The 13,407-nt window shown below is 38.8% G+C and overlaps 1 protein-coding gene across 1 annotated transcript in view; it reads left to right on the plus strand.

Moving 5' to 3' along the window:
• Positions 1-13,407, plus strand: part of AVIL (advillin) — a 456,785-nt gene that overhangs the window by 287,543 nt on the left and 155,835 nt on the right. The window contains exon 12 of the mRNA XM_044083463.1: positions 11,962-12,099. Within this exon, the coding sequence (XP_043939398.1) occupies positions 11,962-12,099 (138 nt within the window). The remainder of the gene's footprint in view (positions 1-11,961; positions 12,100-13,407) is intronic.

The following is a 13,407-nucleotide window of genomic DNA, read 5'->3' on the forward strand; positions in this document are numbered from 1 at the left end:
TTATTGTAAGGCAACATTATTACAAGTAGTATTAAACAGAATGGAGACTTTCATCTGTATAGGTTCATAGGTGTGTACTAGGCTAATGGCCCTGGAGACTTTACAAGCCTAGCCCATAGAACTGCCCTGGCATCATGCCGCCCGATTTTAGTTCCCTGTGCCTCTATCAAGTACAGCCACTGAAGTGATCCCCGGGGTGAACTTTCTATTTCCCATCCACTCATCAAGATTTCTCTTGAAGAGGGCCAGTGAGGTGCTCTGCTTGACATGTATGGAAAGTCTATTCCAGAGCATGGGCAGTGTCTGGATTATAAACCTGTCCCTCCAGCATGTTCTGTTGATTGTGGTAATGAATTTGAAGTCTCCGGAGTGTGTGGTGTGGAGGGACTGGGATTTCTTTAGATGTAGCATTTCTAACAGAGCTGGGTCAGATATGCTTTGTAAGTCAAGCAGAGATCGTCTTTTAGTAGATGATATGAGACAGAGAATAGATGGAGTTTTTTGAGACTATCCATGTAGGACATGTGTTTAAGGCCCAGGATCCTCTTTGTGAGGTACTTTTGTGGCCTTTCCAGCTGTTGCATGTGTCTAGTGAGGTACATGCCAAATGGGGGGGGGGTCTCCTACAGAAGACCAACAGCTCATAACACCGACACCCACATCGCCGACACCAAAAGCCCGACACACGAAATACTGACAATGGGAAAACGGTAATTCTCCATAGTGCGGAATGTAAATATTTCCATTCCTGCACTGTAGTGCGATGTTGGAGTTGGTATATTAAAGTTATGGGGGTGTAGCCCACCATGGGGGGGGGGTGCAGGGTGGCGTAGCCCCCCTGCTAGCAGAAAAAAAGAAATGTTATTTTCCTTTTTTCTGCAGTAGCGCTGTTGTCGGTATTTTGTGTGTTGGGCTTTTGATGTCAATGATGTGAGTGTCGGTGTTGTGAGCTGTCGGTCTTCTGTAGAGGATCCCAAATGGGGCATTATACTCGATGACTGGCCTAATGAGGGAAGAGTAGAGAGAAATGATGACCTCTTTCTTCTTGGATATCTACATCACTTGGGGAGTTAATAAAGGCTCCTACTTTGCAGTCGTCTGAGAACTTGGTCAGCCAGAGTCCCTCCGTGTTGGCCTGGACTTTTTTGAAGTAGATGCCAAACAGGACCGATCCCTGTGGGACTCCACTCATGACTGGTCGACAGTCTGACTTGGAGTCTACTACTTTCACACTGTTGGCTCTATCTGTGAGCCAATTTGCAACCCACCTAGTGATATAGGGGTTGATGCCTAGTTTGGTGAGTTTATCAATAATTCCTGAGTGGGGAATGGTATTAAATGCCTTGGCCAGATCGAGGTAGGCTGTATGAACTGCCTTGCCCTCATCCACAGCTGTGGTGACTGACTCAAAGAAGTCAACCAGGTTGAGCAGGCATGATTTACCTTTCACAAAACCAAATTGCATGGGATCTAGAGTTTGGAGATTCCCTATACCCTTGTTAATTAGGTCCATGATGATGCACTTCAAAGCCTTACATATCAGACTCATCAGACTAATGGCCAATAATTCCCAGGGTCTGTATTCACTCCCCCTTTATGGAGAGGGATGACTGTAGCAGTGCACGATTTGGTAGGAACAAAGCCTGAGGTGAGGCTGTGATTGAACAGGGCAAACAGATGTGGTGCCAGTTCACTTTGTAGTTCATGTAGAACACATCCAGGGATATTGTCTGGTCCTGTGGAAGCTGTATTGTTGACCTTAGACAAAGCAGCTTTAACTTGTGCTGCAGTAATAATCAAAACACACTTAATCAGTGTAAATAAAATACTTCACCTGTTCTATAAGAAATTTCAGCTCTTAGCACTGTCACAGGTACTTGGGTGACTGCACTGCATTGTTTTTATGTTTTTAAATTTTAAAATATGTCTTTGTTGTGTCCATTTACTTGAAATGATTAATTCAGTTCTATTTATGCAGAAAATAATATAAAAACAATAAAATGTATTGAATAATTAAAAGATAGAAGAAAACAACAAAAATGTTTTATTATTGATCTTTTACATATTTGATTTTTTTTTAAAACTAATAATAAATATGGTCAAAGGTGAATTTAGAAAAAGAAGTTTGTGACTAGTGAGTGCAGGAACCCAGCATTATTTCCAAGGTAGACAATATTAAAGTTCCTTTTTGGAAGAACAAATTCAAACAGTAATGGATGTACCTGTACAACACATCCTTATTTAATCATGTTTGCTTCACTTCACTGTAGTTAATTTAGTCCTTATTCCAAAAAAAAAAAATCTGATAGTTGTTGCTTTATAATTTTACTCCTTTTAACCAGGACAGCTTTATATATTTCCTATACCACTTTGCATTCTTCCCCCATTGTTGAATTCATTAACATTTGTAGGAGGATATTTATTTATTTTATTTATTTATTTGACATTTGTTAAGCAGGTTAGTCTGACTAGGCTAGAATCCCATTTTCAGCAGAGGCCCCTGGAGAAAAGCTCCAAGACAAAAAGAAAGAAAACATAAAACCATGAAGTACATAAAAAGAAACAATACATGAACCATGATAACTCCAGCAGTAGGGTGCCTACTATTGGTAACAATAAAGAAATTCTACAGTAAATCAATGTTGTTGTTGTTGTGTCTTTTCGGCTTTTCCCGGTTAGGGGTCGCCACAGCGGAACTCCGGTCCGCTAATGATTGGCAGTAGATTTTTACGTGCCGAGTTGCCGGCCCTGATGCACAACCTTCAATGAAGGTACACCCATTCACGCATGTCTCCACACAGAAGACGCTCTAGCTGAGAATCGAACAGAACAACGTCTTACTGTGAGGCGACGCTACTGCAGCACCACCACCGCAGTTATACAGAGACATAAACTCATTTAGTTCCATATGTACAATGGGTAAAATGCAATTTACAGTTAGTGAATCAATCAATTACAATTTCATTGACATGTAACTGTAATTAAAGGCAGGTGTTACAGTTCTTGTTTGATATTTAGGTAGAATTGTCTGCAGGAAGATAGATATATGAAATGGGGGATCAGATAGTACTAGCAGAGCTATAGGAGGAGAAGAATGGGAGAGGTAGGTCAGGTTGGAGTGAGACAGAGGCAAGACCATGTTCTGCTTGTGTAATCTTTTAACATTTTTTAAAACAGAAAGTACTAGTGCATGCTCTTAAGTCTAGGGGAAGGTTATTCTAGATATTAGCAACAGAATGTCTATAAAGAAGTTTCCCAGTTTCTTCTATTGACTTCCAGAAGATGTAGGTCTGCACCATGGGGAGAATGCTTGGGATAGGAGAGATTAGAGTAGGGAGAACAGGGCAATGAGAGGGATTAATAACAAGAACAGAGTGAGCGAGCTGGAGATGAGGAAGTAGGAGGTTGTTATGTCCTTCTGGCCACTGAAGATTATGTAGGGCAGTGCCATGGTTGGAGCAGTAGGGGAGATTTGTGGCAAATTTAGCTATTTTATTGTAGGTAGATTCAAGTTTAGTCATGAGGCTGGTTTGTAAGTTGGTGAGAATAGATGCAGCGTAGAAGAGAGTAGTTAGTAGAAAAGCTTGTATCAGAGTTTGTTTTAAGTTATTTGTGAGGTATTTTCTTTTCCTGTATAGCAAACCTAGTTTTTGGTGTGTTCTTTTGATGGTTTGTAGGATGTGGATGTCAAAGTTAAATTGACCATCAATAACCACACCCAGGAGTTTGTAACGAGTTTCTGCTGAGATGGTAGTGTTGTTGAGTAAAGAGACTGAGATGGAGGATTTATAATGCTGTAGGTTTTTTGGGAGGAACAGAAGTAGTTTAGTTTTCTTTGGATTAAGTAAGAGTTTGTTGCCAGTTAACCATTTTTCAACAGACAGAAGTGAGTCTTGGGTAGGGGATAATAGGTGGGGGAGATTATCAGAACAGGATATGATAGTAGAATCATCAGCATATTGGATAAGAGAGGAGTGGGAGCAGGCAGAGTGAAGATTATTTGTAAAAATGCTAAAGAGGAGGTGCCCTAGTATTGAACCTTGTGGTACTCCAGTATGAACAGGAAGGAAGGGAGAGGAGGCTGATAGCCACCTAACAGACTGGAGTCTATTAGAGAGGTAGCTAGTGAACCAGAACATAGTGGATTGGGAGAAGTTAAGGCCTTTAAGTTTAGATATAAGCAAATTGTGGGATATAGTGTCCAAAGCTTTGGATAAATCTAGGATGAGACTAGAGACTAGTTTGTTGTCATCACGGGTTTTGGCGATGGTCTGAGTGAAAGTTATGAGAGTGGTGGCTGTGCTATGATGGGGACGAAAACCATGTTGTGTTGGGTTTAAGAGATTATTCTGTATGAGGTGTTCCAGGATTTGTTTGTGGATGAATTTTTCCATAATCTTGAAGAGAGGAGATAGGATTGTGATGGGATGGTAGTTGGAGGGGTTTGTAGAGTTTCCTTCTTTGTGGAGAGGAATAACAGAATTTTTCCTCTAGCTTGGGCACAATGTTTTCAAGGCTAGATCGATTGATAAGAATAGAAATGGGGTAGGCAATGGAATTGGGGGCTATTTTGAGAAACTGTGGGGGTAAGTTGTCAGCAGAAGGGGAGCATGGTTTGAGTCTGGAGAGGAGACATCTGATGTATGCACTGGAGGTGGGTTTTAGCGAGAAAGTGGAGGTAGGTGAAGTTGGGTGGGTATCATTAGAAGGTGGGTTTGTAGACATATTTGTAGTAAGATATTTAATGGAGTCAATGAAGAAAGAGTTTAGAAGATATTCTAAGTGTCCACAACTTTTTTCACTGAAAATAAAAAATAATAATAATTCTACCATACCCTATTCATATTTTCCTATTGTTAAATTCTGCTTGGGATTCAGAATACATGTGCAGTACTAAAGAGATAGTTGTGGCATACTAAGCAACAATGCGACATAATACAGGAGATAGGTAGCAGTAATGGGTAGTGCAACACTATACCAAGGTACCCAAGGAGTAATGGTACCATATTTTAAACCCACATACCCAGACGTGCTACACTTAGGGCCACCACATTCTTTGACACAGTGGTGTATGCCTGTGGAAGGGATTCCATGGTTAAATAAATTGCATGAGATAGCATGGTGTATATAGGGTGGAAGGTTGCAATGGTCTTTCATAGATGCAGGGTGCAATACTATACAACAGATCAAAGCTAATAATTGCAAACAATGGCGAGATGGATAGAGTGGGGAAGGAGCCATGGACACTAACACATGAATGGTGCAGCTGAGCACATACACTCACAAATTATGTGTGTTGTCTGTAGGTTTACAGATATAGCCACCTAGGAGAGGCACTGACTGGAAAAGTTCAGAACCCAAGAAAATGATATGCCACTGCAGCCCCTCTGAAGGCATATGTAATATGCACTTAATTGTCAAAGGTTTTGTAGACCAGCAGGTTAGGAACCAGATATGGCAGGGCATAGTATGAGATGTGAATGCTGTAGGAGACCAGAATAGGGTCCTATAACACATATAAAGGAGGGTTACAGATGTCCTTTCCTATTTAAAGGAGAAGGCTCAGAACATTGCCATTGAAAAAAACACCTCAAACAGCACTAAAGGAGCTGTAAAAAGGTTGATGCATTTTTGGTAATGTTTGTCAAACATGAAACTTGACCCCTCATACCAGGTGGTGACTTGAATATGGGTGCAGGTCTGACACCTACTACTCATGTGTCTATAATGATGTGGCAGGTTAGTATTGGCCATACTATTATTACTACTGTGGACATGGAATGCTTACACATGAAGTGGATATTATGCTTACCAGCCTGCACCTCTTTCCTGTGAGAATATCCATTCTGCAAATGCAATGTCTTTCCCAACAAGGTACACACTACAGAATATTGTACAGCAATGCTTAACATGTGTCCCAATATGCATAGCACAGGGGGATAGTAAAACCTATAGGTCTGTGGGCTCACAGTGACATCATACCTTTCATGCATTCATAGATTCCACTGTTGGATGGTCCAGCGCAGTAAGGCAATAGAGAGCTGATGTCAGGAGGGCTGCTGCAGCTGATAATGTCATGCATTCACATATTCTACTGTTAGATGGTCCAGTACAGTAAGGCAATAGAGAGCTGATGTCAGGAGGGCTGCTGCAGCTGATAAATTCTACTGTTGGATGGTCCAGCACAGTAAGGCAATAGAGAGCTGATGTCAGGAGGGCTGCAAGGGCATCCAATGGTGCCATGAGTTATTTACTGTCCATCATATGCATGCATTACTCAGAATGAATCAGTGGATGTCTAGGTTGGCATTCAGGTGCAGTCAGTTGCAAGCATGACAATATGCAGCTTGCAAGTGTGCTGTCTGGCATATAGCAGAATATGTGCCATCTGCACAGTTACCTAAACTGGTACAATGACATGATACTGCAGTTGATGTTACAGGTGACTGATGTTGCCTCCATAGGTGCATTGATGATACACATTGTGACTGACATTCCTCTTTGTTTATTGACTGTGGTGACTGTGGCCAATGGAGGGTTCAGACAAAAGGGTGAGCTATTGGAATGTCCTATGTCAAAGGACACAAAACACTACAGGTGCACCATTGGTGACACATGCTGGTACATGGCATGGTATCTCCACTAATGTCTGGATATGTAATTCAGGCTCTACTCATGCAAGGCCTCCTCAGGATAGGCATGCAAGGCCCTGTGGCTTGATCCCATGTCTGACACTTGTCTCCACAATGGCATGGCTATCCAGTACAGTGCATGTTGTTAGTGATTACAGAGTGACAATACAACCCTCTCTGTTGAAAACAGTATCCGTGACACTCCGCAATCTCCTAGAATATGCAGCTGCTGAATTCAACTCTTGTGACCATATCCCACTCTGTAGTGTTGCAGGCAACTGTCACTGTGCCACTTCCATCTCAGCAAATAATGATGACTATGCCCTGCCAACCATTTCTTATCCTAAGTAGGTTTGCTGATGCCTGATGCACCCTGTAGCCAGACTATGGACTGTCCTATATAGCCTGAGTGTTAAAGCATGCATCATATAATTCTGTGCTGTTGTATTGGTCAATAGTTGTGAACCAGATATCACCCATGTGCCATTGCTGCAACATATAGGGCCCACTTTTGCCTCAGCTGTGCCTCCACTCCTCAGCTGTCTTCCCATGGATCTCTTACCTGCCCTGTTGCTGTGTCATATATAACCTCTCCCCCCTTGGTGTTGTTGGCCTGCACTATCTATTTACACATTGCAAATATGATGCAGCATATCTGCAAGCCATACTGTAGTACCTCACTGGAGGTGTCAAGCAGGAGAAACTGCTCTTCAGTAGTACAAAGATTCTTTCCACAATATTTCTTATTTCATCATGGGCCATATTGTTTGACATTTCTGCCCTTGTTTGTGGGTTGCAAATGAGGATCATCATCCATGGCCCGAGGACATATCTAGCATTGTATGCAAATCGCAAGTCACATAATTTTATGAGGCACATTTGCTATCTACTATGTGTGTTCACCTACCAACCACATTATCCTGTGGGACATCCCCTCAGAGGAACTGCTGGTATAGGGTGGATGTGCAATATATGTGTGAATCATGTGAACTAACCATGTGGGGGACAGACACATTGTAAATAATGCACTGAACATTACAGATCACCTGTCAGTTCAGAGAGTGGTAGCCCTTTGTATACAGGTATATCTGTCCCTCGAGACCAGGTGGGTCCTTAATAGTAACATGGATGCACACCATGGCTCCCAGGGCCTTAGGGAATCATGCAGCCTCATAAACTGCCCTCATGGTGTTGGTGCTGATATTCATGGAACCAGATATGCTCTTTCACATCCTATAGCCTGATGTCACAGAACTTGTAGAGGCCTAAGATATACCTAATGTGCCGCTCGTGAGTCCCTATCAGGACTTTGTATCTAGGATGGTCATTGCAGCTCATACCTTTGTGTCCAGGTGAATGTGCATAGCACTTAGACCCCTGATGTCTGTTCAATGAACACATACTTCAGAAGGTCTCATAGTATCCCCCTGTAGACTCTGAAGTGATTATCTGATGCTCTGTGATAGTGCATTCAGGCAGCAGCTGCGGGATCTACTGGATAAATCAGGACAATGTGAAAAGGTGTTGTAATAGGAGACCTGAATGATCATATCAGGACAGACAGAACAGGATATGAGGATTGCTGTATCCATATGAAAATTATTTAAACATATCTGCAACCTTTATATTTGTTTGCAATTTGCCATCATAACCGGATGCATAACATAGGTTCATAGGATGATACTAGGCTGTTGGCCCAGAGGCCCTTATAAGCCTAGCCAAGAATTTTGTTCATGTTCCCACAAAGTCAGTACCTGTTTTCCCTGTCCAGCAGGGACAAAGGTGAGATTCCAGGGGTATATTTTCTGTTTCCCATCCAGTCGTCCAGGTTCCTCTTAAAGAGGGCTAGGGAGCTACTCTTCTTGACATGGAGAGGAAGTCTATTCCACAAATCTATCCAGCCAACAAGTCATATTAATGTCACAGATGAGGTTGAGACCTTGTGTGCGAGTTGCGTGAGTGGAGTATGACTTACAGATATGCAGCAACTCCATCAAGGCTGAGTCTGAGACGGCCTTGTATGCCAGACACAGGTCACCTCTGAGCTGTCTGTATGAGACTGAGTAGAGGGAAAGGACTTTTAGCCTATCTGTATAGGATAGATGTTTGAGACCCTGGATTTTCCTGGTCAGGAAACTCTGTGGTGTCTCCAACTGCTACATGTGCTTGGCAAGGTACATGCTGAAGGCGGTATTATACTCGATAATGGGACTGATAAGGGAGGTGTACTGGGATGTTATGACCGCCTTGTTCCTGGATGAAATACCCTTACTTCTGACGTGGGCTATGTAGAAAGTACAATGGAGGCAACATGGTGGTCAAAAGCCAGATTGCTATCACCCTGGGTACCCAAGTCCCTCAGGACTGACTGAGTGCTTAGTACATTGTTATTAATGTGATAATTAGTGGAACGACATTTTCCCAAACTGGACTAAAAGATAGCCACAGACAAGAAAAACAAAATAAACAACATATTTTATCATTTCAGCCATTCACTCCTATTATACTGTGAAAGTAAAACAAAGCTGTTAAGTAGCACCATTGGATTTTAACTTGGCAATACTGAAATGAAACAGTTAAATGCTAGTCTAATAGTCTGCATTTTTACTTTTTTCCTGAATGTACAGCCTTGTTTAATCATTCACATTTCATTTTTACTGCAAAACCATCTGCTGTGAATTTGTTAAAAAAAAAAAAAAAAATATATATATATATATATATATATATATATATATATATATATATATATATATATATATATATATATATATATAGATATATATATATACACACATATTTATATCTATATCTGTCTATATATATATATATATATATATATATATATATATACACACATATTTATATCTATATCTGTCTATATATATATATATATATATATATATATATATATATATATATATATATATATATATATATATGTAGACTGCGGTGGTGGTGCTGCGGTCACGTTGTTGCCTCACAGTAAAACGTTGTCCTGTTCGATTCTCAGCTAGAGCGTCTTCTCTGTGGAGGCATGCGTGAATGGGCGTACCTTTGTTGAAGGTTGTGCGTCAGGGCCGGTAACTCGACACGTAAAATTCTACTGCCAATCATTAGCGGACCAGAGTTCCGCTGTGGCAGCCCCTAACCGGGAAAAGCCAAAAGACACAACAACAACATATATATATATATATATATATATATATATATATATATATATATATGTGTGTGTGTGTGTGTGTGTGTGTGTGTGTGTGTGTGTGTGTGTGTGTGTGTGTTTGTGTGTGTGTATCTATAGATATATATATATATATATATATATATATATATATATATATATATATATAGTCTGTGTATATTTAAATATATACAAAGACACACACACACATATGTATGTATATTATTATTATAGATTGAATGATCACAATGTTGCAGTTCAAAAATTCACTTAAAGTGCACAAACAAAGACCAAATATTAGCTAGCACAGTATATTTTAACATCCACTTTTGCAAAACACATCTTCAGAACACACACTAAAAAGCACAACAATGCACTTAAATACTCAAAAATGGCAATTAAAATTAATTAATTAACAAATTAAATAATTAATTGAAGTCACACAGCACTATACAAAATTAACCCTTTAATTTCTTGTCTTTCAAAAAACACTTAATATTTATGTGTTCATTTAAAGCAGATGGAGTATCAGCACCAAGTTTTATCTGCCAAAATACCTCTCTAGTTTCCACCTGATTTTTAAAATCATCCTCTCTTTTGTCTATATTGACTTGTTCTAAAACTATCGGACAAATGGGGCAACATAACATAAGGTCCATCATGAATGTACCAGCATATAGAACAACTGTTGCATTTATAGGTCCCTTTACTTTTGTTGGTTGAAATTGATATAACTTTAGTGTCAGACCTTTCCAGCAATTGTTTTATAGTAAAATCTCTGGTACTAATAAACTGTGGGGGGGTGTTTCCTAAAATCTGTCCAAAGTCCTTGTTACTATTAATAATTCTCCAGTTATTACTGATGATCTTCCTGATGTTAGAAGCATCTACAGACATATCTAAAGTACAACGAGGGATGTTAAGGCTGACCTCCTTGTCAAATCTACTAGATTTATTCACAAAACCCTTTAACAAAACAGGTGAGAAACCTTATGTTATGTTGCCCCATTTGTCCTATACTGTAAACTTTGGATTCAGATGCAATTGTAAGTCTAGAGGTGTGATTTATATTGCATTATGTTCAGGCTGTGATTTGTTTTATATTGGAATGACTACGAGATGATTATGTGATGGAATCAAAGAAGACTTGAGTGCAATAAAATGAAGAGATGTAAATAATGCTTTATTTAAACATTCTGATGTTTGTAAGAAATTTAAGAAAAATTGTTTTACTGTTTTAGAACAGGTCAGTGTAGACAAAAGAGGGGATGGTTTTAAAAATCAGGTGGAAACTAGAGAGGTATTTAAGCAGATAAAACTTGGTGCTGATACTCCATCTGCTTTAAATGAACACATAAATATTAAACATTTTTTGAAAGACAAGAAGTTAAAGGGTTAATTTTGTATAGTGCTGTGTGACTTCAATTAATTATTTAATGTACTTAATTAATTTTAATTGCCATTTTGAGGAGTATTTAAGTGCATTGTTGTGCTTTTTACTGTGTGTTCTGAAGAAGTGTTTTATGAAAGTGACTATTAAAATATACTACGCAAGTTCATTTTTGGTCTTCCTTTGTGTACTTTGAGTGAATTTTAGGTTCATAGGTTTATAGATGTGTACTAGGCTAATGGCCCTGGGGCCTTTACAAGCCTAGTCCATAGAAGTGGGCTAGGCTTGTACTTTCTGAACTGTGGTTTTTGGTTATTCACTTAGCCTTCGTGGTGGAATTTGGTTATTTGATCACAATGTTGCCACCCAGAATATCGATGTAAAGCGCTGATGCACAGAATGTTGACACATAATGTGCATGCTCCAAGGATAGAACCAGAGTGGGATAAATGAACAGTGTTTTTGCACTGAGGTCAGCCTCCAGCACCACCACAGCCCTGCTAATTACATATACTAACACTGAGATTGCACAATCACTGGCTAAAGAGAATATTCCTCTTCCTGGCAATTGTTGATTTCATGCACATGCCAACTATCTACATCTGTCGGTCAAATTGTATCAGCCAAACAGATGTCAACATTGTGCTCATTTCATCTAGGGTGCTATATGTGTGTGTGTGTATACATACCTTTTATGTCAATTTAATATTTTCAATATTGTCTGGTTTTACCTAATCATTAATTACTGCTACTTCTTCTAGGTTTGGCGAATTGAAAACATGGAGTTAGCACCAGTAGAGAAAGAGCAACATGGGTTCTTTTATGGGGGAGACTGCTACCTGATTCTCTACACATATGAAGTGAACAAAAAGCCAAACTATATTCTCTACATCTGGCAGGTAGGTAAGAAACCTAGAGAGCACCCAAGACTGACACAGGTTTCAAAATGAATGTTGTGTATATCATTTTAGTTTTTATCTGCTAAGTTATATTTGCCAATGTGTTTGAGGGAACAGTGGTACCTACAGGAACCTAAAAAACACTGACAACAAATGTAGCTGAAAATGTTGACAAAAATGGCCCAAAATTATCAGCATAATTTGGGATTGTTAAAATAAATCCAAATGGTCACAATGAATTTAAATATTTTAATAAACTTTAGTTTAGTACTTTTGTCCTCTTACCAGAACTTCATCAGAACTAAAGTTCTATACACACAACACAAATTTAAATATACATTTCAGTCCAGTGTCAGCCGATTGTCTGCATTCTAAGAATCACATGACCACCTATATTTAAAAATTGGCATATATTGTCTAAAATATGTAAAATACACACTTAAAAATCAATTACAAACTTTTGATCTGACATAAGCTTCAAGAAATAAAAATGTAAAATGAAAACTATAATAAAATAGCACTAGTTGTCTTTATTAAATGTAAAATTAAAATTTAATAATTTAATATTTAATATATAGACAAAACCCATTTCATAAACTATACCTTAAAAGTCATGATGTAAATCCAAACAATTCTAAATTTTACAGAGTGTAACTTTAAAATGTTATGAATAGAGATGTGGTCATTTAAACCTGGTATTTCTGTATGATTGGACCTTAATTGCCAAATTAACTCTTTGAGCACTGTTCTTGATTCCAGGCACCTCCCCTTACATCTTTAGTAATCATTTCAAGTACTGCAAATTTGTATTAAATATTTTTACTGTGTCTCCAAAACACATTAGTGTATGTCTATAACGATCATTGTTCACATTCTCCCTACCAACATTGTATAAATGTTCACCATCCCAAATGTTACTACATTGATATTATGTTCAACATTTTTAATACACACTGTTGTATATGTAAAATCAATTGCATTAGTATATTTAGTGGAATGGTATTCAAATCTTTTCCTAAAATTCATAGCCCTTTTAAATACAAAATTGGGACTATTTTCAAATACTTTTAAAAACATAGGGTCAGCATTAAATTACTTTTTTGAGGGCTGTAGAACTCCTGTGATAACGGAGTACCAATGCTCTCTCAAAATTTTATTTTATTTATTTATTTATTTATTTAACATTTGTTAACTGGGAAAGTCCTACTTGGAACAAAGCCAATTTTCAGTGGAGGCCCAGGGAGAAACGCTCCAGATTGCAGGGTTTCCAATTGTGGGTTTCCATATCCTCCCCTTAAAGTCATGGTA

This window comes from Protopterus annectens, chromosome 9.part0, assembly GCF_019279795.1.
Source record: "Protopterus annectens isolate FY-2018-M chromosome 9.part0, PAN1.0, whole genome shotgun sequence".
In the NCBI taxonomy this organism is placed as follows: Eukaryota; Metazoa; Chordata; order Ceratodontiformes; family Protopteridae; genus Protopterus; species Protopterus annectens.